We start from the raw sequence: 24,287 nt of genomic DNA, 5'->3' as shown, positions 1-24,287 counted from the left end.
ATGACATGATATAAAATAAATAATAAATTCGCCCTTTTTATTTTGGCCAGTGAAATTTGGAAATTTTGAAACCACAATTTTTTTTTTAATCAATTAGAGTTTATTAGCTATCAGACTATAATGACCTTTCTTGTATGAAAGATGATAATGCAAATGCAAAAATTGGGATTACATGTCTCAACAAAACCATTGAACAAAATGCAAATAGCAAACTTCATTGTAACAAAATATTGTGTCTGGTATCATGAAATTGGGCCTGTGGATTAAAATTGAACCATGAAAGCCCCATTGTTTATATATGGGCTAACTAGCCCAAAAATAGTCATTTATTTCTCCAACAATATAGATCCATTTTTCCTAATTCATTCTAAATTTTCAAATATGTCATTTCTCTTTACTATTTTATATTGAAATTATTTATATGATGTTAGTATGCCATTTCATAGCAAACATGTGTTATAGTCTATTTTGGTAAAGGTCAAAATCGACGAACTTATTCTTCTATGGTGGGCTAGTGATGGGCTCACTACAAATTAATTAAAAAATGAAATAAAAATTAGTTAGTCCTATATAATACGATAAAAAAGCTTGAATTTTTTAATACTACTAGATTTGTTTTTTATGAAATTAATACTGTGAAATCTACAAAAATAGATGTCTTACCATGCTATTAGTTCATGGCATTGCTAATAAATCCACAAAAGGAATCTGCATAATTGGAATGCCATATATTTCATTTTTTTTATCAACTCTTAGGTAGTTGATAATTCTAAAAAGACAACAATTTAAGGTTTATTTATGTGTTAATTGCCATGAGCCCGTGACTTAATTGTTATGTCTATCATTAATATGAACAAGGCATGTGTTGAAAGATGTTATACACACTAGCGTGTGGAGAATGAGTTAAAAAGAAAATATATTTATATATTGACGCGACATTAAACCAACTTAAGACAAAAGAATCAAATACATTTATTTTTATGTTAAGCTGTAATAAAATCAATGCTCATTGATGATGGTGATTCATGGATAATGTCATGTTATAGTGTCGGTAATGATAATCGGATAATGTCCTATTGTCTGTCGTCTGTTTTTCGATAATAATTTTATTTAATTGAGCATTTTATACAGTAGTAAGGATACACTTTATAAAGATGATGAGATTAAAATGCTACACACAATATGCATGGAAATTAATTAATTATACTTGGTAAGAAGAAAAAGGTGTATGGACTCAAGAATGTGCTTATGGGATTTTCCTCGAGGCATGTTCATTGTCAAAATATATCATTGCCTTGCTTAAAATTAGCTAATAGATGGAGATTAGTTAATATTATAAAACTTATTAGTATAAGATAGTATAACACAAATTTAATATTTTAAACCTTCCACTTTTGAATCTGCAAACTCTTTCCAGACAAAACAAAGAGTACTCGGGCTGATCTAATTAATAAAATTAGCTAATAGATGGAGATTAGTTAATATTATAAAACTTATTAGTATGTATAACACAAATTTAATATTTCAAACCTTCCACTTTTGAATCTGCAAACTCTTTCCAGACAAAACAAAGAGTACTCGGGCTGATCTAATTAATAACATTATAATGGCCCATCTTGAATTTTCTATTTGTATTATATTAAAATGATTTAGTTAAGCACCATAATTTTAGCACGGTTTTTTATAATCTAAATTATTCAATATATATATAATTAACCTATATGCTTCAAAACACCACCAAAACAAAATCTCAATCTCAAAATATTTCAAACCTCTCTCTCATCTCTGCATTGTGCTTTGTTTACTCGCTTTTTTCTGCACAAAAGAGTCATCACAGGTAGGTAATGTTTATGTTTATGCAAAATGTGGATGTTTTGTTTATGAGCATAGAAGAAAGTATTGAAGTTATATTGTTATTACAAAAATGTTGAAACTTGTCAATTAATTACGTTGTAGTAATTTGTAAGTGGATTATTGCTTGTGGTCTCGTGAAGTTTCAATTGTATGAGTTATTGATAACTAGTATTTGCATGTGTAGTCTCCATAAAACTTTTTACTCCTTTTATACATATATGGTCATGATCCCTTAAGAATTCTTCTTAAAGTAAGATCGTATAACCAATTTAGATCATTGGATTAGAAATCTCAGATGATCTAGATCAATTCCGTCATGTCAGTCTTAGTTACAAGTATTTCAGTTTGAGGGTATGATTGAAAATATAGGTTGTAGTTAGGTAATCACTTTGAATATCACATAATTCTCTTAGATTAAATTTTTTTAATTTTTAATGGACAATTGAACCCTCTGCATTAAAATTATTGAGGATGGATTTGTACTTTTGTTTTTGGTTTTTTGGTCATGAAGGATGGGAAGCCACATTCAGGGCACAAATGCCATATGGTTAAAAATAATCATTTATTTGCTCGTCTTCATCGAACCTCAAGTCAATAGTCAAAACATTGACCAAGAACTCAATGTTACATTCATCACAAATGCGGTAAAAAAAGGCGCAGGTAATATTTGTGATTTCCAACAATTTTATTACCAATGTTTTATACTTATATTGTCTGATAAACAATTGATGTACATAGTTTGCTTGGATGGAAGCCCTGGGGCCTACTATTTTGCTAAGGGATTCGGAGATGGAGTTCACAATTGGATGATTTATCTACCAGTAAGTACTCACATTCAAATATGTACTACTATTATTATATATTCATATTCATTATATATTAACGACAACTAACACATGTATCTTCAAAGTTTTCATAATTCATCTTCTAATTATTTCTCTCTTGCTACCCAAACCTCTCATGTTGTAGCTGCTTTCTTTGATGCCGACAATGAAAACTAACTGTTAACATTGAAAACGTTAAAATTCTGGTTCCGCCACTGTATATATATTGCCTAGATAATTCAACTTAGTCCTTTTTTTTTGTTATGTTTATTTAGTCACAAGAAGAAAATCATAGAATGTTTCCTATGTATATGTTTATGCCTTAATTCTTTGTGATATTTTAGTAGTGTTGTTTGATTAATTTAAATAGTTAGAGTTTGTGATTTTCATATTAGGGTGGAGCATGGTGTAATTCAACGGATGAGTGCCTCCGCAGAAGCAAGAACGATTACGTAGGATCCAACAAAAATGTTGCACCTATGGCTTTGGGTACTATCCAGAGTCAAAACAAAAGTTTAAATCCAGGTATTAATTATTTACACTCATAAAAATTATATAAGTAATTGAGTTTATATCTCTTAATGCTATGCATTTAGGAGGTTCAATAATCATTACTTAAAAAATTATACTACTAGTATATGTTCAATATTTGCCTCAATCAAGAATTACATTAAAAGAATCATTATACAAACTAAACAAATTAATATGAAAAGATATATGCATAAATAATTGGTTAATTTTTTATTCAGATTTTTATAATTGGAACAAGGTGTATATCCGGTACTGTGACGGTGCATCATTCATGGCAGATGTCGAAACCGTCAATCCGGTATGTCTATGGCAATTTATTTTAAATTTTTTTTTGCATTATATAAAATAGTTAAAAACTTGATTAGATAAATTAGCTATAATTACATCTTATTTATGTCAAGGAAACAAAACTACATCTGAGAGGAAGGAGAATCTTCGCCTCTGTATTGGAAGAGCTCATTACTACTAAAGGGATGAGTAATGCGGAAAATGTACGTGTTATTTGTTAAATTCTCTAAATTCTGTCCCACATCGACTTGGTGATGATCCAATCTAATCTATATAAGTGTGGATAACCCCCTCCCTTATGAGGCCTTTTAAGGGGTGAGTGACCCATTTCTAATATGGTATCAGAGAGGGCCCAAGTTGATGATGGTTTTCTCTTTATCTCTTATCTACCTCACGAGTGGAAGACCGATGTCCTTTCCGGCCCACACGTGAGGGGGCGTGTTAAAACTCTCTAAATTCTGTCCCACATCGACTTGGTGATGATCCAATCTAATCTATATAGTGTGGATAACCCTCCCCCTTATGAGGCATTTTAAGGGGTGAGTGACCCATTTCTAATATTATTGTAATTTTATTTATATAACATTATTAAATTTCGTTCTATTGTGTGAATTATTTTGCAAACTCAAACTTTTGATATACATCCCCTACCTAAATAAATTTCAACGTCCGCCCCTAACGAAGCGTGTTGGAGACAGGCTTTACTTGTAGGAAACTCTGCCGGTGGGTTGGCCGCGATCTTAAACTGTGACCGTTTCCATTCTTTTCTCCCTGGTGCGTGTCGAGTAAAATGCATTTCAGATTCTGGCGTTTTCATACAAGGGTAAGATTCGAACGAAGAATTTATATAAACTTGAATTAAATTTTGGTGATGAACACTTTTAAGTGTTACTATCTCTTTAATTTGTTGTGTTGGAACGTATAGGAATGATCTCCATGGTGCCCAAGACATTGCCAAAAAGTATTTTGCCAGTGTAGTTAAATTTCATGTAAGGATTTTTGTTTATGCGACAATAGTACAAATAATAGCTATTTATATTATGTATATATATTATACATGGAACATTCTTCATTATAGAGTTTTATCTCATTTAATACATGATAAAATCACCATCTTTGTTTTTTTCAGGAATTAGACAAATATTTGCCCCAGTCATGCACACGGAGATTGGATCCAGAATTGGTTATTTATATATACTCCATATTAAGTTTTTTTTTCTCTCTCTCATTATTATATTTGAAACATCGCTAACTAAATAGGCTTTCATAAAAATTCTCAGTGCTTTATCCCGGGAAATGTCGTCGAAGATATCCAGACACCGTTGTTTTTGTTACATTCGAATTTCGACTTATACCAAGTAAGTTATTTCATTTGCAAAGATACAAAAAGAAAATATAAAGAAAAAAAATAAGATAAATGTACATAAATTATATCAATGTTTATAAAATTTAATTAGTTTGATTATGTTTATTTTAAAATTTTAATCTTAATTATGTAATACTCCGTTTTCAATACAAAAAATTGGAGTAATTGTTTTCGATCGAGTAGGTAGATATTTAATAAAGATTAAAGATAAATGTGTGTTCAGTCTTTTTCAAACTTAACGAACAATATAGCATAAGTAACAAGTTATTTATTATCAGCAGCTAAGAATTATGATTTGTTTGTGTAATTTTCCAGATATCTAAACTTGCAATACCAAATCATCCAAATAACGAAGGCTGGGAAAATTGCACGAAAAATTTTAGCAGCCTTCAGAGTTGCACATCCAACCAACTACATGTCATAATGGGTAATTTAAATTCTTCATAGTGTTTCGATTTTCTATTATAACTATAGTTTCTAAAATATAATTTTTTTGATTAATATTATCCTGCATAATTATCTGAATTAAATTTCAGATATTCATAGATTATTACTGAAGACATTGGAGGGATTAGTTGATAATCCATCAAGAGGATTATTTATCATTTCATGTTATATCCACGATATTAGTACTAATCTACACAATTGGCAAGGAATACCCATTTTACAAAATAAGGCAAGTTTGTTTAATAATCATATTTGCATTTTTGTTTGCGAACTTGCTTTTTGATTTAGATCTTGAATTAGATTATTCATTTTTTTATGATATTTTTGTTTTTGTTTTGGATTTACAGACAATTCAACAAGCCATAGGTGACTGGTATTTCGATAAAAGCAACGTTCAAATCATAGACACTCAACATTCATGTCCTATTAATTGTGACAGAACAATAGATTAAACCAATAATGAACTATCAAGTTCAAATCCATTAATTTTATCTACATTTATTTATTGAATGTATATTTGATTTTCAATTGTGAAGTTACAAAATATGTTATCTATCAAGTTTATATATGTTGTTCTCGCCTGGTTAGAAGATTTAATTGTATTATAATCATAGATTGGGCAATGAACATATATTTCCAAGAACTCAAGTTCAATTTTTGGTCAAATTAAATTCTTGCTGTACTTTTAAGATATTTTTCATTTGGCAATAAATTTTGTTCTCATTCAACAGTCATTTATAGTTTTATACTAAAGTACATTGTAACAAATTATCTAACTTAGATGCATTTATAGTTTTATATTCAATTAATTAAATTATGTTGTACTAATAAATTAACTCAACAACAATGGGACGTGAAAATTACTAATTAATAATGAAAGATGGAACAATTATAGTTTTCAAACTTGATAAGTTGTAGTTTTATTTTTTAAAAATCTCACATAAACCAAAATTTAACTAAACATCGTCATTTATTTAGTAATTAAGGGCCCAATATATATGTTACGAAACACATGCTAATGGGCTAAAGAGTGAACTCTAAAAGAAACACGGCCCAATAAGGGCCCAAAAGACATGTAAGTCAATGGGACAAGAGAGTGTAACATAAAATCCACGAAATGAAATAGATACTGACCAAATTGATACTATAAATTAAAAGAAATAAAATATACCCACTTACAACATGCATAATAACCTTAGGTTTCTAATATCGTTTTCTCGAGTCAAACTATTTCATCAAGTTGAGAACTGTTGGTATCCAAATTTTAGTGATAATGTTACCTTGTAGGATAATTGAAGTTTGATGTATCAGTTATTTAATTTGAATTTATATACATATATATTCTCAACATACCGCGATTATATATAAAACGTCTTACTAGTGTTCTACTTTGATAGGAAAAGATTAATTTGTCGCAATCTCTGACATATTTGCAACTACTACTATACAATTTGAAATACTTAAAAATAAATCACTAGTGATAACCACTGCTTAACTAAACTAATTATATTAATATAGTTAAAATTTTCATGAAATCAGTATGGTATTTGTAATATTATTGAAAGTTACTAGCCTATTGTCTTACTAGTGTTCAACTTTGATAGGAAAAGATTAATTTGTCGCAATCTTTGGCATATTTGCAACTAGGCCTGCTTATTCGGCCGGTTCCGGTTCTACCCGGTCCGGTTGACCGGGTACCCGGTTACAAATTTTCATAAATTTGGGAACCGGAATCGGAATCGAATCCGGCCGGTTCCGGTTCCGAACCGGTCGGGTAAGAACCGGTCGGTTCCGGTTCCGAACCGGAACCGATTTGTAGTTTCAATTTTAATTTTTTTAAAATAATTCAACATATAGAAATATAACAATTAATACCGAAAAATTCAAATAAATACAAATCAATAAAATAACAATATTCATCATCCAATATTCCAATACCTAAAAACTATAATTCAATAAATACCTAAAATAGTTAATACCTAAAAGTTCAAATAAACATAAAAAATTGCAAATCAACAAGATAACAATATGCATCAACCAATATTTAAATACCTAAAACAATAATTTAATCATAAATTACTAAAAAATCTAACACTAAAAATTAAAATCTATGCACAACAAAATACGAGTATACAACCAATATTCTAATAAGGCAATAATATTCAAAAGACCAAAATCTTAATTACTCTATTTTGATTTTAGAAAAAAATCGATATATTAATACATTTAATCATTCACTTTAAACTTGATTATTTTAATAAAAAAATCTTAATTAATTATGAGTTATTTTTTAAAAAAATCAATTATTTTTGAGTTATCATAATAGGAGCGAATCAACAAATGGTGCGAAAGATTGAAGATTGATCACAAAAAGTAATAGTACTTTCGTTTTGCAAAGGCAGTAATCACTTTTGCTAATAGGATAATCAAAAATATTTTAAGAATAATAAAACAAATGAAATATCCTTAGTTTAATATTTTAATTTATATTTAAATTTTATAATCTCTAAAATTGATATATATTTATTCGGTTCCGGGTAAGAACCGGTCGGTTCCGGGTAGAACCGGAATCGGAATTTTCGAAAGCATAAGAACCGGAACCGGAACCGGAACCGGTTTTTCCGGTTCCCGGTTCCTCAATTACCCGGCCGGTTCCGATTCCGGTACCGGGTACCCGAGAACCAGAGAACCGGTTAAGCAGGCCTCAAACACTATACAATTTAAAATACTTAAATAAATCACTAGTGATAACAACTGCTTAACTAAACTAATTAAATTAATATAGTCAAAATTTTCATGAAATCAGCAATGTATTTGTAATTTTATTGAATGTTACTAGCCTATTGTTTTTTAATCTTTTGGCCCAATAAGGGCCCAAAAGATATATTGAAAATATAGGCCCATGTTACTAACAAGAAATGGAGCTTGGATGGAAAATTGAAAAAATGGAATTGTTGTGTGCCTTAACTATTTTCAGATAAAATTTCAATTGATTATACATAATTTGCCTCGTAATTGTAACAAGATTCAGTAAAATTTAACCAAGTATATAAATTAACTCCTTTTATTTGTCTGTCACCGCATACGAATATTATATTCTCATCCAATCTAAACGCTCTCTATCATCAACATGACAACAGCTAATTCATTGATATTAATCATCGATAAATCCAAATTTAGCAAAGTATAGTTTAATTTACAGAAAATTTTAAATTGTTTTTTGTTATTATCGATGTAAATAGAAAACAACCGACTCTAAACATGACAGCTAACTCATTGACATTAATCACCGCTAAATCCAAATTGTGCAAATTATAGTTTACAGAAAATTTTAAAATAGTTTTTTTTGTCACGATTGATGTGAACAGAAAACGACCCACTAGATCCCAGCCATTTACCGTATACTTCCATCGTTCCATAAGAATATGCATTTTGGTTTCGATACAAATTTTGAAATAAAATAAGTAAAGTAAGAAAGAGATAGAGAGAAAAAGTAATTAAAATATTAATTGTTATAGTGGAGAATGAAATTCACTTTATTAGATATAATAGTTTTCAAAATTAAAATGTGCATATTCTTGTGGGACGGATAAAAAATGAAAGAGTGTTGTATAATAAGAAATGCATAAAACTAATCATGGTTGTTAAATTTTGACATAAACAGAACAAAAGACCATTTCTGGATTCACAAGTTGCAGAATCTATAATTGCAAAATGATTAATATATTCACGTTAGTTCATATTATATTAATGTACCTAAGCCGCTGACTTTGTCATGTACGTATAATGCAAACATGTTCTGAATATTAAACAAGATCAATTGTAACTCTTGATAACTTGACGTAGTATGGATTTATTTGTCCATGTCTTTGTTGCACATGCTGAAGTTTGATGTTCATTTCGACTTAGGGCGTATTGAGTGGTCTTTTAAGATGACGAGTCATCCATTTCTATAAGGTATCAGAGTAGACCCAAGTGGAAGTCCGATTTAAGAGGGAATCTTTGGTGCAGACGGCCACAATCTAAACCAGATAATAAATTATAATCAAATTTCATATTGTTCGATTAGTGAATCTTAATTAATTGAAGATTTATTACACGTACGCTAATTAAACTTAATTAACTTTGATCACATATGAAGTTATCACTCAACTTACTTTATAACAGATTTTAGTGTTCGAATAAATTAAATTGTATTCCGAAAGGGCAGTTTCTTGAAAAATAAAAAATTATGCAAAAACTAATTTCGTTAAAATGTTAACATAAAATAAACTTACTGAAAATTGATGTATTGTGTTTGTTAGGAACCATGTGAAAGGAAAATAATGTGTAGATCCTTTTGAGTTTATTTATCGCATAAAACTGCAAACAGTAAGGACTCTAGGTTGTTAAGTTTAAAATAATGCAAATGTTCATTATTATTAATTAACTGACGCATTACATATTTTATATTTAAAATAACTACTTTAATTTGACTTCGAGCGTTTGACAATGAAATTTGAACCAAACCAATAATTGCTTACGGATTGTTTTGTATTATGTGAGAAAGTTCAATTATTGGTTGGTTCAAATTTTATTGTTGAACCTTGTTGGATCCAATGCCAGCCTGTATTGTTGAACTAAACATATGCATATATTTAGCATATTTAATTATCATCTCCAAAATAGTTCGATTATAATTCCTGCGTCCATGGTCTAATAAAGTCTCATTTTACTTAAACGCGGGTTTTACATATGAAGTATATTGGATAAAAAATGTAACTGAAGTGTGTGTTCCACTTTTATAGATTATTTCTTCTTTCTCATTTCAAGTAACTCGTTTATTTTTCTTTTCCAGACATATAATTTAAATTTACATGTTTCTTATTAAAATGAAAACACAACTTTCTTCTAATTTATTAGTATGATTTTTCTTCACTTATAAACTATAAAACATAAAAGCTAATGCCAAAAAGAAAAAGTTCCGCTTTAAGTGGGACGAAAGGGCATTAGTTTTAGGGATAATTGCCATTTATATCATACTAACCTTTTATTGATTTATGGGCAATCCAATAAATTTTGAAACCGAGATATAAAATCATATAACTTTTAGTAATTTTTTTCAGTTGTTCCACAATGATTGAAATTGAAACTAGTATGATGACAAAGTTGCTCTAGTTGAGGTGATATGGTTCAGAGCTATATGAATGAGATAATAAAATTATTTATTTGTCAATAATCGACCTCTAAGGGGTTCTATTATTTATAGACCCCGGACCATGCTTGATTCGACTCTCTTGATACGATCCGGGAAAGAATCAAGAAAGAAAATCCGAGAAGGTTTAAATAAATTTCAATCTAACATACTTTGTTCAAAAAGATACAAAATAAAAGATTAAATACAGAAATACTTATTACTTGGAACTACTCCTATAATCTTTGTATCAAGACATCTTCTGTTTGGGGCGCGAAGAGGCGGCGACCGCCTGGGCTTGGTCACCGGGCTTGAGCTCGAGCTCGGCTGTTCAGACGTCGTACATGGTTCTTCCTCATCTTTGTGTTGAGGTCGTGTCAGCATGATTATTCAATAGTAGTTCACAACTAGCAAACAAATTAAACAAGAGAAAAAAAGGGAAGAAGAAAAAAACAAGCGAAATCATTCGAACATGTTTGATTGAATGCCACAATGAAGAATCGTAGCCTTTTATCGTATTTGAATCCACAATCGTCTCCTTCCCATGAATCCTGCATGACGGGCTAATAACTTCAATATGAAATAATCACATAAACACAGAAAATAAGATTGAGTATTGAACGATTAGATCATCTAAAAATGTCAAAATTGAAATTAATGAAGGATGCAGCGTAATCGTAAAGATGCAAATTGGTGCATACCTGAGAAAATAATCTTATTCAAGTGCGAGTTTCTGCTCGATTATATTAACATTCGGATTTAGGCTCCTTGCTTCCTTCCCGATCTTCTGTGGCATATTCGTAAGTTTGATCTTGAGTTTCCGGATATGTAGCAGTGGACGAGGAAGAGCTTCCATGTTTTGACAGTCTCTGATCTCTAGTTCTTTCAAATAAGGCAGTGCTCCTTCCTCTACTAGGAAATTCTTTAGTTTCTCTAGCTTTGAAATCCGAAGAACTTTAAGGTAACGCAAAGCTCCCTCGGAGCAATACATCTGACTCGACCCAAGTGGACCGAGAAGAGCTTCCAAGTTTGGACAGTCTCTGATCTCCAGTTCTTCCAAACAGGGCAGTGATCCATTCTCTACATGGAAATCCTTGAGTTTCTCCAGCTTCGAAATCCGAAGAGCTTTAAGGTAACGCAAAGCTCTCTTGGAAAAGTACATCTGACTCGACCCCAGTGGACCAGAAAGAGCTTCGATGTTTGGACAGTCTCTGATCTCCAGTTCTTCCAAACAGGGCAGTGATCCATCATCTACATGTAAATCCCTGAGTTTCTCCAGCTCCATAATCCGAAGAACTTTGAGGTGAGAGAAAGCACTCTCGGAGCAATACATCTGACTCGACCTCTGTGGACCAGGAAGAGCTTCGATGTTTGGACAGTCTCTGATCTCCAGTTCTTCCAAACAGGGCAGTGATCCATCCTCTACATGGAGATCCTTGAGTTTCTCCAGCTTCATAATCCGAAGAACTTTGAGGTAAGGGAAAGGTCTCTCGGAGCAATACATCTGACTCGACCTCTTTGGACTAGGAAGAGCTTCCAAGTTTTGGCACTCTCTGATCTCCAGTTCTTCTAACCAGGGCAGTAATCCGAAATTTTTGAGTTTCTGCAGCTTCGAAATCCGAAGAATTTTAAGCTGAGGGAAAGCTCTGTTGGAGCAATACATCTGACTTGACCCCAGTTGACTAGGAAGAGCTTCCAAGTTTTGACACTCTCTGATCTCCAGTTCTTCCAAACAGGGCAGTGATCCTTCCTCTACATGGAAATCCTTGAGCTTCTCCAGCTTCCAAATCCAAAGAAGTTTAAGCCGAGGGAAAGATCTCTTGGAGCAATACATCTGACTCGACTGCACGGAATGACCTAAGAGACGAAGAATTGTGAGATTTGGAAGCCTCCCCAGAAACTCCAGCGGGTCCAATTGTAGGTCGGATCCCGACAACGTGACATTTGTGAGACTAGCAGGGAGTCTGCAGAGGAGGATGCTTTCCAATTTCCCTAGCAGATAAACCATGGAAAGTCTGCGATTCTCCTTCAAGGAAGTTAAATGCAGATCCACAGCTATGTTATCCTCATCCCGTGATTTGAGCCTTAGAGACTCAAGAAACTCGAGGTTCGAGATCCATTTGTTGATAGCCTTCAATTGTTCTAACATCTTCACGCCAGCTTCTGATTGTTTGGATGTTGTAGACCTGCAAGACAGTCCCAGTTTGCGGATGTTGAATAGAGTATCTAACGCTCCTTGGATAGGGGTTTCCTCGTCTACGAAGGCGCCCCAAAGCGTCTCAAGGGCGGTGAGAGTGACCTTTGAGGGCGGGTGAGGGAACCTGGTGCGGTAAGCCTCGCTGAGATACAAATGCGTCAGAAACTGCATACGCCATATGGATCTTGGTAGAACACTTATGTAGGTGTGCTTGACATCCAGCACTTGGAGGTTGAACAATTTTTCAACGGAATTTGGGAGTTGTTCGAGGTAAGTCCACCTCAGCCCAAGATACTTCATGGCTATGAGTCTGCCAAGAGTTTCCGGAAGCTTTGGCCGGAATACGCACTCGAGATCGAGCACGCGCAGCGAGAGAAAGCAGCCAGCGGAGATGCATTTCTGGAGGAAATCGCCTATGTCCTCTCCCGGTTTGCTCCCTTCTTGAGTATTGAATGACAAGAAGGAGATGGCATACCGGTAATTCTTTATTGACATAGAAGAAGTGGATTTCCGTTGTATTTTAACAAAGGCTTTACGGCCATCGGAGGCGCCATTATGATCTACCAGGCGATGTACGTCGTCACCCTCCTTGGCCTCGAGAAACCCGTCTTTATGAGCTTCCTCCATTAGCTTATCCCTTCTCTTGGGATCGATTGAGCACGTCAATTTTCCCCTGCGCTTTTCTTCGACCAGGCCTACATTCATTAGCTCGTTGAGATAACCTCGGGCGATTTGCTCAGCGGATTTGTCATCGTGTTTGTTGGGATGAACAAGGCCTTCAGCAACCCACAAGACAATCAATCTCCTAGCAGGAACTTGTTGGTTTGGAGGAAATAGAAGAAGATAGAATGCATGACGCCTCAAGTAAGAAGGGACGGTTTGCGTTTCCACTGGAGGTGGAGGATCACGCAATTGTAATTTTTCAGACTTTTCTAACAACTCACTTCTGCAATCGGAGTTTTCTTCGTCATCACGCAACTTTTCAAACTTGTCTAACAACTTTCTTCTGCAATCGGAGATCTCTTCTTTGACGCCATGCAGCTTGATGGAGGTTGTGAAGAGGTTGACCTGATAGATTGCCTTGTTGAAGGTGGCGGCACCCATCCGTATCTTCAATTTTGTGTGTGTCCCAGCCAGGTCTTCCGCTCTGCGGATTATATCTCTAATTTTTCCAGGCAACTCATCGCTTATGGCTATAGCTTCAAACCTTTCCAAATGAGGTATAAGCGTCTCAAATTCGTACTCAATCCACCTCACTACTTCATCTCCTTTGGTCAGCTTCTCTGCATAGCTTACAATAACATACTTCAAATTTTCAATTAAGAAACTCACCGCTGCTTCCGCCATTGCTGAGTAGTTACCTTTTTCGGTCGGTTTTCTCTCAATCTTGACCTGCAATGTGAGGGGAGTTTGTTTCACATTTGTAATATTGAGTGACATTTTTTTTTTTGAAGAATACCAATAAATAAGAAATATTTGTTTATTGTTTTCCTAGTTAACGAAGAGAGGTAAAAGTAGAGATGATATTGTTTTCATTTTAATAAACATTTAATTTTTAATGGGATAATCTAAAAGGAATTGAGGAACAAGAGTATAATATCAAGGTGAACAAATAATTATCAAGCTAAGGGCACCTTATGCAGTAGAAGACAAGACTTGGAGGCTAAGAAAAATATATTTTGAGTTTTATTTATTTCTCGGTTAGTAAAATTAGTAGATGGAAAAATATTAATTGTTTTTCTTTCTACAAATTAAGTTTTTCTTTTTGCTTATTTTCCCTATAGCTATTTTTGCTTATTATCTTTTTAGTTATTTTCTTTCTATAAGTTTAAGATTTCTCTTTGCCTATATAAAAGTTTCATTGTTGATCTTAAAAGATAGACTTTGAATAATAATTTGATATTGAGTTTTTATACTCCGAAGTTCTCTCAATAAGTTTGAATTATTTATTACCAGTTTAGTCATTTTCATACGTTTTTCTGTTTATTTGCATCAGCCACCACAACACATATGTATAGCCATGTAATGGGGGGGACGCATTGCAAATGTCCCATTCCCCTTAGCGATGTTGGGCCAACTGAAAGAAGAATCCAATGACTTTAAATGGGAATACAAACTCTATTAACATGACACGGGAAGAGGGTGTTGCTTCACTTATAACTTTCACTGGTGCTAGTTTTGCCAATATAACCCATCAAACTAGGCTAAATATTTTTAATGTGCTACTATATGGAAAAATATTGTTGGGGTATGCTTGCCATTAAGGAATCGGAATTGAATTGTAAGTGCAATTTTATGGAATTAAATTTGAAATTATTGTAAGTTAAAAAATTTGCCGAATTTTGACTTTGACGTTTAATTGTTTTGTCTACATTTTTTTAATTGTTTTTATTTCAATTCTAAACGAACTGTATATATCATCAACTTCACGGCTAACTCATTGAAATTAATCATCATTAAATTAAAATTGTGCAGATTATAGTTACTGAAAATTTTAAATTGTGTTTGTTATGCAGTACTCCCTCCGTCCCATTAAGATAGTCTCATTTTGATCCGGCACGGATTTTAAGAAATGTAATGAAAAGTGAGTTGAAAAAGTTGGTGGGATGTGAGTCCTACTTTTAAAGTACTCCCTCCGTCCCATTAAATATGCAACATTTGCTTTTCGGCACAGGATTTTAGGTAGTATTGTTTTGTGTGTTAATGAAGAGAGAGTAAAGTAAGAGAGAAGAAAAAGTAGAGAGAGTATTGTTTTCATTTTTAGAAACGTTTCATTTTTAATGGGACAAACTAAAAGGGAAAACGTTTCATTTCTAATGGTACAGATGGAGTATTAGTTTTATAATAAAATGTGAGTAGGAATGAGTTGGTGGAATATGAGGTCCACTACCAAAAATGGTAAAAGTGAAATGAGACAAACTTTGTGGGACGGACGAAAATAGAAAAATGAGACAATCTTTCTGGGACGAAGGAAGTATCAATCATGGAGTCATGGTTGTTAGCTTCAGACAAAGCAGAAAAGTTGTTTATTTTGCAAAAAATAATGATTTCCATATTTGTGTTAGGTATTACTACTACTATGTCTATTACCTAACCCACTGACTTTGCCATGTGCAGAATATTCAACAATCTGACAACGGATATACTACTTATTTTGAGTTTAATTAGGTCTAGATTTTATCAATATAGTAGAGCATCTCCAATAGCGGCTAGGCCACCGGCTAGCCGATTCGCGTCGCTAGCCAAATTATTGGAAACGGCCAGCCGCATTTCGGCGAAGAAACCGGCGAGCGCACGCCGATGCGCTGGCCGCCATTGTGGCGTGCTGATTGGCCAGCGCCCATTTTTCATTTTTTTTTTGATTTTTTTTGAAAAACTATATATACGCGATTTTAGTTTCATTTTCATTTACACCACTTGTTTTAACGAGTTTTCTCTCTCTCTAAATTTCTGTACAAGAGCAATATCGAGCGATGAGTAACGCAGGTGGTAGCAGTGGTGGTAGTGGTGGGGATGCCGAGGAGTACGAACGGCGGATGAACGAGGCTATGAAGGTCTACATGAACCGCGAGATAGAGCGGTACATGCGAAGGGTCGAACAGCAGGCGGTACCTCTCCCTCCACCCGTTGTCCACCGACGAGCAGTGATTGATCGGGATCACGTAGCTGCACATCAGCCGCTATATGACAACTACTTCGCTCCGGACCCGCGGTTTCCCGCAAACATGTTCAGGCGGCGTTTTAGAATGCACAGGGAGTTGTTTATGCGTATCGTTGACGCTTTGAAGCGTCGATATCTTTATTCCCGCTTCAGGCACCATGCGGCTGGCAGACCCGGCCACACCCCTATTCAAAAGTGCACGGCGGCAATCAGGCAGTTGGCCTACGGAGGCGCGGCAGACATGTGGGATGAGTACCTCCACATCGGTGAGTCGACAGCCCTGGAATGTCTGATGTATTTCTGTCAGGGCGTGATTGACATATTCCGTGATCAGTACCTTCGAAGCCCTACCCCCAAGATTGTCAGGATCTGATGCCGATGCACGGGCAGCACGACGATAGTTTTTTTCTTTATTATGATTTTTTTTTAAATGAATGTACTTTTTTAAAAATGAAATGAATGAATTTTTCCGTATATGTCTCGTAAATTTAATTGCGTAATTTATCGTAAATTTAATTCCGTAAATGTAGTTGTTTTTGAATTATTTTTATTGTGGGTAGCCTGTGGCTGGTCTGTTGATGTAGCAGGTGGAATTTTAGTGCTGATGATGTGACAGGGAGAGAGAGTACTGGCTAGCCTATGGCTGACCTATTGCTACTGAAGATGCTCTTTAGGAGGGAATCTCTGGTGCGGACGGCCACACTGCGGAGGTTCTAAAAGAATGCATAGTGAAGAGGGGTTTTACCAAATTTATTATTTTCTTGACTTCGAACGCATTCGTTGATCACCGGATATTTTGTCCATGATAACATTTCAAGCTTCGAGCTCAGCTTCAATTGGCTAGGGAAAAACTAGACTAATCAGAATGATCATTTAAATTTGAAAGGCGGTGAGAAGACTAGAATTGACTGAGACTTCATAATTTAATGACAATTAATACTCATCATATAAACCTGGGCTGTTGGGCTTCTTGTAGTAATACTAAGGTATATATAAAAAGGAAAATGTTTTAGAAACATAATGTCTCCAAGCCATAATGCAATATTGAGGCTAAAATAATCATTTTAGATTATTTTAGATTTTTATTTAAATTCATGTTATATTTATTTACTTTTCTACCCTTTATATTAAAGTATTAACTAAATATACTTATTTAAGGACATTGACACTAATTATGCGATTTCAATTTTATTAGCATGCAATCCTCATATTTATGATGGCAGTTTTTTTATATCTTATTGCATTTATTTAAGGACACATATTTAAAATAATAAAATATTATATTTCATTGAATCTATATATTTAGTGTAGATTTATTTACCTATGAAATAATAATACTATATTTTATTAGAAAATGAACCATATAACAGATTTCTTATCAAATAAATTTTTACAAATTTTAATTTAAATAATTTAATAAAATAATTAGCTCTACAAAGTATTAAAATTTGTTATCTTATTTTATAAATAGTAAAGAATTAGATTTACTATGGCCAAAAATAATTATTTTATAATTAAACTGTAATTTTTAATATTGAAAATTTTAATTTTATAACCTTTTTATTTAGAAGATTCTTTATAAGGAGTATTAAAGCTTTTAGCTCAATTCACGGTAACATGGCATGCATTAAAATTTGATATATAATGTATTAATACTAATTGAGTTTAATATTTTGATTTTTAAAAAAATTAGTAATATTAATATTAATTTTTTATTTTCTTTATATTCTTAAAATTTGGAACATTAAATTCGAGTCTTAATCAAAAAATGTTTACACGTTCTGAACTCATCTCTTTAATATGTTAAAGACATGTGAATTATATTTTCTGTTTTTCTTAATAAAACATTAGAGTTCTTAAATCAATTCACTACTACATATGTTAATACTACTTGGGTATACTATTTTGAATTGTACCGTTTCAATAAAAATAACACATACTTAATAAAAAAAATCACATATTCTTAATTCATCTATTTAATATTCTAAAAATATAGAGTTAATGTTTTCTCTTTTTCTTTATAAATTATTAGAGTTATAAGATCATTTACTATATTATGCAATAAATTAAAATTTGATACATAGTATATAATAATCATACTAATTGAGTTTTTGGATATGATTTTAATTCTTTACGTTCAAAATTTAATTTATTTGATTCTTAATATTTAGAATGCTATAATCGAACATCTATAAGAAAATAATCACATGTTCTTAACTCATATATTTACTATTTGAGTTATATTCTCTTTTTTCTAGTATAAAATATTATAAATCTTCGCTCGGTTCACTATATCATGCAAACAACTAAATTTTGATATATATGATAGTACTAATATTAGTTGAGTTAACGGTTTTGATTTAAAAATTTTCATAATTTTAATTTTAATTCTTGTGCATTCCAAACTTTTAATTACTTTAAATTATTAATTTTTTACCTAAATTCCACAACTAAATCAATCAATCACTTATTTTTAAATTTTTTAAAACGTGTGATTGTTTATATTCTTAAATTTTAACATCAATTAGTAGTTGATACACTAAAAGGAATTAAAACTTGAATAGAAGTCTCATCAATTATTTTTATTTTAAACAATTCCTAAAATTATGGAATCTAATCTTCTTCTTTATTTTGGAAAACAGTAGTAACATATATCTTGATATATACATTAGCTATTTATACAACTTAAAAATTTAATACTAGCTTTTAAATGATAACACTAAGAAATTTGAATGCAAATTTATTATTTCGTTGAATGATAATACAAGGAAATTGAGTGCAAATACATGTAGTTATTTCCATAACTTATGGTTTAAATGATTATTTACGACTAATAAAATAATTTGATTTGAATGACTATTTTTTGTTGAATGATAACACTAAATATATATAATCATTTATATAACATAAAATTTAAATATTACTATTTAATATCATTTTAATTTATTTAATATTAGACATCAAGTATTTTTTATAACTTACAAATTTTATAGTTATTTGATAATAATATAATTAGATGACAATGACTATTATAATTATAATTTACTTTCTATTTTTATAAATTAAATTTAGTTGTTTAGAATTTTAAGAATTATTTAATAATAAAATAATTATATATAAATACTCATCAAGTAGCGAAAATAGTTGAGAATTGGTTAAAATTTTGACTAAAAAATGTGAATCTTAATTAATAGTACTTACCATATAATTAGTTATAGATAGTTAATTTGATTAGCTTTCCTTTATTAATAAATAGTAGTTATTTTCCTTTTATCTAAAATAAGGGTATATTAGTATATATTTAAATAAGATTATGGAAAAGTGACATAAGGGTATTATGGCTTAGAGACATTATGTCTCTAAATCACTACTCATATAAAAATTGAGTTTCTCAAAATCGGAACTTTTACATTAATTCTTTTATTTATTCATGTACTAGCGTCGGCTTTGAGAGAAATTATGCAATTAGACACAGACAAAGATACTCAAAATGGTACTCCCACCGTCCAATAGTAATGGAGGCGTTTCTTTTCGGCACGAAGATTAAGAAAAATTGTATTAGGTGAGTTAAGTAAAAAGAGAATAAAGTGGAAAATGAAAAAGATAGAGAGATGAAAAGAGAAAAAAAGTAAGAGAGAGTAAAGTAGGTGTGGAAAAATGTGTTGACTTTTACTAAAAAGGGAAATGACTCTATTACTATGGAATGTACCAAAATGACAAAATGACTCTATTACTATGGAACGGAGGGAGTATAAAATATGCAATACAAATGTCGTAAAAATGCATGTTTTACTGAAAATTTTAGGGGTAATTACACAATGCATACAAAATAATGATGAAAAATAAGAAAAAGTTAACAGTGTCAGTGTTATTTGACCGAATGTACTAATTTGAAACACTAATCAAACTTTTTGTATGATACTCCCTCCGTTCCATAGTAATGGAGGCGTTTATTTTGGCACAGAGATTAAGAAAAATTGTGTTAGGTGAGTTAAGTTAAATGAGAATAAAGTGGAAAATAAAAAAGGTAGAGAGATGAAGAGAGAATAAAGTAAGAGCGAGTAAAGTTTATAAGGAAAAATGTGTTGACTTTTACTAAAAAAAGAAATGACCCTATTAATGTGGAACATACCAAAGTAGCAAAATTACTCTATTACTATGGAACGGGGGAAGTATATACTACCTTAAAACTTTTTGTACTAATTTGAAACTTTTTGTACTAATTTGAAACATTGGTGAAACATTTTGTATTTATCCCAAAATTTTGTAGTGTGGTTGTTTAGAACGATGCGAAAGGAAAACAACTCCCGTATTATTGTATTAAAATAATCGTAGTTATGTTGTTACAGTAAAATATCACTCAATAAAGTGGAGTATATGGTTAGAAGAAAGGTTCGTTTGTTATTAGTACTCCATCCGTCCACGAATAGGAGTCCCGTTTTTCTATTTTGGTCCGTCTACGAACATGAGTCCCGTTTTATAATGACCATAAATGGTAAAGAGACCTCACATTCCACTAACTCATTCCACTCACATATCATTTTAAACTAATATATACAAGGGGAGACCTCTATTCCACTAACTTTCTTCCACCCATTTTTGTTAACATTTCTTAAAATCGGTGTCAAATAGAAATGAGACTCCTATTCGTGTGGAGGGAGTATTAATTAATTGACAAGTTGCATACCTAAATTTTCGTTCATGTCATAGCTTTCGAATATTCAAAAGCCAGCCTGCACTAGTGTTGGGCCAAGTTCATAAAAAATGTTGATTTTTAAAATATTAATAATACATGTCTTTCAACTCTTATATCCCATCAAAAAACTTTTTTCTCGTGCCATAAATGTTACCTGAAATGCCAGTTTCTTAAAAGCTCAGAAATTATGCAAAAACTTGAAGGTTTACATAAAATAAACTTAATGAAAATTGTAGCATTGTTTTTGACTTTTTTGTTTAGGGGCATGGCCAATGTGAAAAGAAACAACCCACGAAGATCCACATCACTTTATTTATTGCCTAAACTCGAATTAATAAAGGTTGTTAAGTTTAAACATAACACAAGAAAGTTGACTAATTATTATTTTGGCACATAATAAATGTTCATATGTTAATATTTAACTGACACGTTACATGTTCTATATCTTCAGTCATGTGCTCGTTCATATATCCAAAGCCACCTAGCTTATGGAGTAGTATTATGTAGTAGTTTTAAAAAGGAACTACTATGAATTGATTTCGTGCATGTAGTATTACAAATTGAACCATATTCATTAATGAGTAATTTGAACTCTTTCATACAATAATATTAATAATATTTTTTTTTATGTTATAGACTATAGGCTTGACTACATGAAAGACAACGTTTAAGCCCTGTCAAGGAAGAGGGTAAAAAAGGAAGAAAAAGATTCAAACGATATTTTGCTTCCAGAGGCATGTAATGTACTCCCTAGTAATAAGAGTTTTATTTGGTAAAATTCAAAGGATATTTTGCTTTTAGAGGTATGTAATGTACTCCCTAATAAGAGTCTTATTTGATTTGATTTTACTACTATGTTTTATGAAATTTAAGAGAAATAGGTTAAATAAGTTAGCGAAAAATGGTCACATCTATATATATTAATTTTATAATAGAATATGAGTAAAATAACTTAGTGGAATGTGAAACCTACTAATTATTTATGGTAACATGAAAATGCCAAAATAGGCGTCCTAATGGAAAATGGAGAGTGACTAAGTCACTCTCCATTTTCCATTAGGACGCCTATTTTGGCATTTTCCATTAGGTAAGTTCTTATAGGTCTCTACAGCGAAGAAAAATATCATCGTTACAACATACACACTTCAATACTAAAATACTCCCTCCGTCCACGAATAAGAGTCCCGTTTTTCCATTTTTGTCCGTCCACGAATAAGAGTCCCGGTTCATAATTACCATAAATGGTAAAGAGACCCCACATTCCACTAACTCATTCCACTCACATATCATTTAAAATTAATATATACAAGTGGGACCCCTATTCCACTAACTTTCTTCCACCCACTTTTTTTAACATTTCTTAAAACCCGTGTCATTTAGAAATGGAACTTTTAATCGTGGACGGAGGGAGTAATATCAATATTAAATTGGTATAAAATATTTAATACACAACTAAAAAGTATAATGAGGACAATGATATCATCATAAAAAGATAAAATGACGTACAAATTTTAAAAACACACACATATAAACATTAGAAAATAAAACAATAGTTCGTAAGAATGAAAAAGCTTATATGTGAACAACCTTAATTGTACAATAATAAGAATAGCAAAATAAAAAATAAAATAAAATAAAACACAAATTCCAATATCCCGCTGACTCTTACCCAACCTTATTTTCCTCCATAATCTCCAAACTAATGATTTATGCGTGCGCGAAAACAAATGTGATAGTTTATGATCTTCGTCCTCTTTGCTTCCTTTCATCATTTCGTTGGTTTAGGTGTTTCCTTTGCATGAAAACTATGGAATGACGAAGTTGGCGACAAATGTGTAAAGTTGTAGCTTCAAAATAATATAGATAGTCAGAAGTTTGTGCAATTTCTATATTTGTAAAAAAAGAACTATTATAGCATGGACGGAAAAATTAAAAGAAACTAACAAAAAATAAAACAATCGAACACTACGAAAAACTTAAATATGAACTAACATTACCGAAACAAAATAATATTATATAAATATACTACTATAGGTAAAGAATAATAACCATACCGAGAAAAATTCTTCGTTTGCAGAGAATTCGTAATGCAATGGGACAAGACAATAAGAAATAAATTATAACCTAGCAAATGATACATATTTCAAATAAAAAATTTTGAAAGTATTATGTAAATAACCGTGTCTTGAGTCTTTGTTCCTTGCATTAAAAAAAAACAATTTACTCCCTCCGGCCCTTAAAATTTGTCACTTATTTCCATTTCCGTCCGTCCCTAAAAATTTGTCACCTTTTACTTTTACCATTTTTGGTAGTGGACCCCATATTCCACTAATTCATTCTCACTCACATTTTATTATAAAACTAATATATAAAAGTAGGATCCATAAGCCACTAACTTTTTCAACCCACTTTCTATTACACTAGTACTACACCCGTGCGATGAACGACTCAGTATTTTAATAATATGGATCTATGTTTAAAATAGTTTTTAATGTTTAAAATAGAAGAAAATGCATCATATAATTTATATAATTTCAAATATGGACATAATTGAAAACTATAAATAATAAAGATTATATTCAACTATACATGCTTTTATAGTGTAAAAAACAAATGAAAAAATCAACTAATAAATTATACTCTATGTTTAATTGTACATTAGATAGATATTATTAATAATAGTAAATGCTTAAATTCAATAATCCGTAATAGAAGTTAAACAGTTAATATATGCAAACAAAAATTCAGACTAATAATAGTAATAAAAACAAAACAGTTAACCAATGAAAGCAGAAATAAAAGACTAAATAGCAAAATGTACACCTAGGAGATTCGAACCTGGGTCTTACACTATAAAATCTATATCTAAAATATTTATAAGTTTTGTTCTCAAATATTTATAAGTTGAAAATTCAATTTGAATATTTATTGAATAAACTAATTACTTTTGAACGGCTATTACATGCAAATCAATATACTAAAGACGAGTTTTAGGGAATATTGGATGTAAATGCAATATTTTGTGGACATTAAATTTGTTGACCATTTAGGTAAACTTTATTTGAGCCGTTTATTCTTGCAAACTTTTAGATGTTGATCTCTTGCCATTAGTTGCTTCTAAGATTGTGTAGCTCCATTTTTAGAAGACTCCATGTCCAATATAATTAGCGTTAAATTTAAAACAGTTTTTCACTAATTAAATGAGTGTTAATTTAGACAGCCATTTTATTCCACTAATTAAATGTGTGTT

At 31.6% G+C, this 24,287-nt stretch overlaps 2 protein-coding genes across 2 annotated transcripts; one reads left to right on the top strand and one right to left on the bottom strand.

The window, feature by feature from the left end:
• The first annotated feature begins 1,741 nt into the window (after nt 1-1,741).
• On the top strand, nt 1,742-6,038 carry LOC125208280 (pectin acetylesterase 8-like). The gene is made up of 13 exons (XM_048107861.1): nt 1,742-1,837; nt 2,366-2,514; nt 2,593-2,675; nt 3,074-3,203; nt 3,428-3,507; nt 3,611-3,700; nt 4,196-4,320; nt 4,423-4,486; nt 4,627-4,680; nt 4,778-4,855; nt 5,179-5,290; nt 5,400-5,539; nt 5,658-6,038. Exons 2-13 carry the CDS (start codon nt 2,367-2,369, stop codon nt 5,760-5,762), a joined length of 1,209 nt encoding a protein of 402 aa, XP_047963818.1. The 5' UTR covers nt 1,742-1,837; nt 2,366; the 3' UTR covers nt 5,763-6,038.
• Nucleotides 6,039-10,630: 4,592 nt separating this feature from the next.
• LOC125204186 (probable disease resistance protein RF9) lies at nt 10,631-14,178 on the bottom strand. The gene is made up of 2 exons (XM_048102757.1): nt 11,185-14,178; nt 10,631-11,034 (listed from the first exon to the last, which is right to left on the bottom strand). The coding sequence occupies exon 1, from the start codon at nt 14,118-14,120 to the stop codon at nt 11,199-11,201; it is 2,922 nt and encodes a 973-aa protein (XP_047958714.1). The 5' UTR covers nt 14,121-14,178; the 3' UTR covers nt 10,631-11,034; nt 11,185-11,198.
• Nucleotides 14,179-24,287: the final 10,109 nt, after the last annotated feature.

This window comes from Salvia hispanica, chromosome 2 (genome assembly GCF_023119035.1).
Source record: "Salvia hispanica cultivar TCC Black 2014 chromosome 2, UniMelb_Shisp_WGS_1.0, whole genome shotgun sequence".
Taxonomy (NCBI): domain Eukaryota; kingdom Viridiplantae; phylum Streptophyta; class Magnoliopsida; order Lamiales; family Lamiaceae; genus Salvia; species Salvia hispanica.
This window is presented reverse-complemented; position numbering and strand designations above follow the sequence as displayed.